This window comes from Morus notabilis, unplaced genomic scaffold (genome assembly GCF_000414095.1).
Source record: "Morus notabilis unplaced genomic scaffold, ASM41409v2 Scaffold436, whole genome shotgun sequence".
Taxonomy (NCBI): Eukaryota; Viridiplantae; Streptophyta; class Magnoliopsida; order Rosales; family Moraceae; genus Morus; species Morus notabilis.
The window spans coordinates 336,587-338,728 of NW_010362623.1; the positions used below are offsets into that span (position 1 = coordinate 336,587).

The 2,142-nt window shown below is 53.7% G+C and overlaps 1 protein-coding gene across 1 annotated transcript; it reads left to right on the plus strand.

Moving 5' to 3' along the window:
• The first annotated feature begins 328 nt into the window (after nt 1-328).
• On the plus strand, nt 329-1,912 carry LOC112092392. Its single transcript, XM_024168486.1, has 3 exons — nt 329-866; nt 951-1,164; nt 1,297-1,912. Exons 1-3 carry the CDS (start codon nt 329-331, stop codon nt 1,910-1,912), a joined length of 1,368 nt encoding a protein of 455 aa, XP_024024254.1.
• The last annotated feature ends 230 nt before the right edge of the window (nt 1,913-2,142 follow it).

Consider the following 2,142-nt stretch of genomic DNA (forward strand, 5'->3'; position numbering starts at 1 on the left):
GGACCTGCCATGGCTGAAAACCCCAACCCTGGTGACCGCCCGCATGTCTTAGAAGAGATCGGGGATAGCGATAATCAAAGGGGGCAGCCTAGGCCCTGACCTTCCCAATCCTCTGGCGGCCGTTTAAGGGCCTCCGGGCTCCAGGCTCCCGATACTAAGAGGCCAGGGAAACCCCGAGGTGTTACCCCAAAACCCAAGAAGAAACCCACCGGGAGACTCAAGGTCAGTACAGACGGGTAGGCAGGCAAGAGGCGGACCCAACGGTCAAAGGGCAGAGGCGTCGAGAGTAGCTGGCTCAGCCATCTCAACAGAGGAGGCGCGCGCCATCATGGAGCGCATGGCCAGCCTGGAGCAGAAGCTCACAGGGGACGTAGCAGGCCTGAAAAAGAACATAAGGCGAGTGGCTGAGGTGGTAAACGTCGACATCACACCTAGCCACACACACGACCACCCATTTACCGAAGAGATAATGGCGCCACCTCTCCCCGACAAATACAGGTCACCGTCGATCCCACCATATGATGGTCGAGGGGACCCCGACGATTATCTAGAAATGTACACGGGGCACATGCTCTTACACGGGTATGCCGAGGAAATTATGTACCGAGCCTTCCGGAACCATTTGACGGACTCCGCCCGAAGATGGTTTCGGACGCTGAGGCCAAACTCCATCTCAAGTTGGGATGAGCTGAAGGAAGCATATTTCCTCCAATTCATAGGGGTTAAAAAATATGTCCCCCCGCAGCAGAACCTGACAACGATATACCAAAAGCCGAACGAGCCATTAAGAGAATGGCGGTATGGAGAAGCTGTCACCGCCACAATGGACATAACTGACAAAGAGGCCCTGATGGGGGCATTATCTAGTATGAAGAAAATTACCCCCTTCAAAAGAGAGTTGAACTGAAAGCCCTTGTCCAGCTACAAGGAATTTCTTGCGCGAGCGCAAGGATACATCAACACCGAGGAGGCAGACGCAAACGACCCCGAGCACAGGTCCAACAAGAACAAAGGGACCGAACAAGGGTCGACGCCAACAAAGCAGGATGGGAAGAAGCGTCGAGGTGGAGGAAGCAGAGACAAGCAGCCAGCTGCGACGTCGAGTGCTCCGAAAGCCAAGAAGCCAAAACAAGAGGAGAACCGTAAGCCTCAGCTATTTCAAAGGTACGATTCCTACCACGAACTAACAGTAGGAGTCGAGGAGGTCTTCAATCAGGTCGGCCGTGGAAATCTGCTGCGCCGCCCAGAGCCGATGAGGACAGATCCCAGCTGAAGGAACCAGAAGAAATTCTGCAGGTTCCACGGCGATGTCGGCCACCACACCAACGATTGCACCGACCTTAAGGATGAAATCAAGAGAGTAATCCGTGAGGGAAGGCTACAGGAGTTCAAAGCTGAACGGAGACCTCGAAACGATGGCCACGGTGGGCAGAATGACGGTCGACGCCGAGAGGAGAACCAACGTCCCGAAGACCGAGAACCTGTCAGCGTCATACGAACTGTCCTCGGTGGCCCCTATATAGGAGGAGACTCGAGGAGATCCCATAAGGATGACGCCCACGAGGCTAGAGGGGTTTACCAAGAAAGATTCTGGAGTGTCTCCGCTGTAAAAACCCCACGATATAGCAGTGACGACGTGGCGTTTAATGACAATGACGCCAGCAGAGTTCACTTCCCCCATAACGACGCATTAGTAGTGGAAGCCATGATTAGGAACCACATTGTATGCCGAATCCTGGAAGACAATGGGAGCTCGGTGGACCTCCTTTACTCCGACTACTTGGAAAAGATAAGGATTCGAAAGGACCAGTTGGAGAAGACCTCAAGGCCATTGTACGGTTTCACCGGAAACTCCATCATCCCTCAGGGGACTATTCGATTGCCCATGACCGCCGGAGAAAAACCCCGATAGGCCACGATAATGGCCAACTTTGTGGTAATAAATGGGGGCTCTCAGTACAATGTTGTAATCGGGAGACCGACCCTTCAGGCGCTAAGGGCAATAACCTCCATCTACCACCAGAAGGTCAAGTTCCCTACCCCAAACGGCGTAGGAGAGATGAAGAGCAACCAGTACGAAACTAGGATTGCATACTCTGATGCCCTCCGTGGATACGACCAGCCAAGGTGACAGGAGGCCAG

Excerpts from the sequence above, each read along its gene's own strand:
- LOC112092392 (XM_024168486.1), top strand. The coding sequence starts at position 329 with ATGGAGCGCATGGCCAGCCTGGAGCAGAAGCTCACAGGGGACGTAGCA. Across the intron at positions 867-950 it reads CCTGATGGGGGCATTATCTA|GATACATCAACACCGAGGAG; the intron begins GTATGAAGAAAA and ends CGCGAGCGCAAG. Across the intron at positions 1,165-1,296 it reads AAGCCTCAGCTATTTCAAAG|GTTCCACGGCGATGTCGGCC; the intron begins GTACGATTCCTA and ends GAAATTCTGCAG.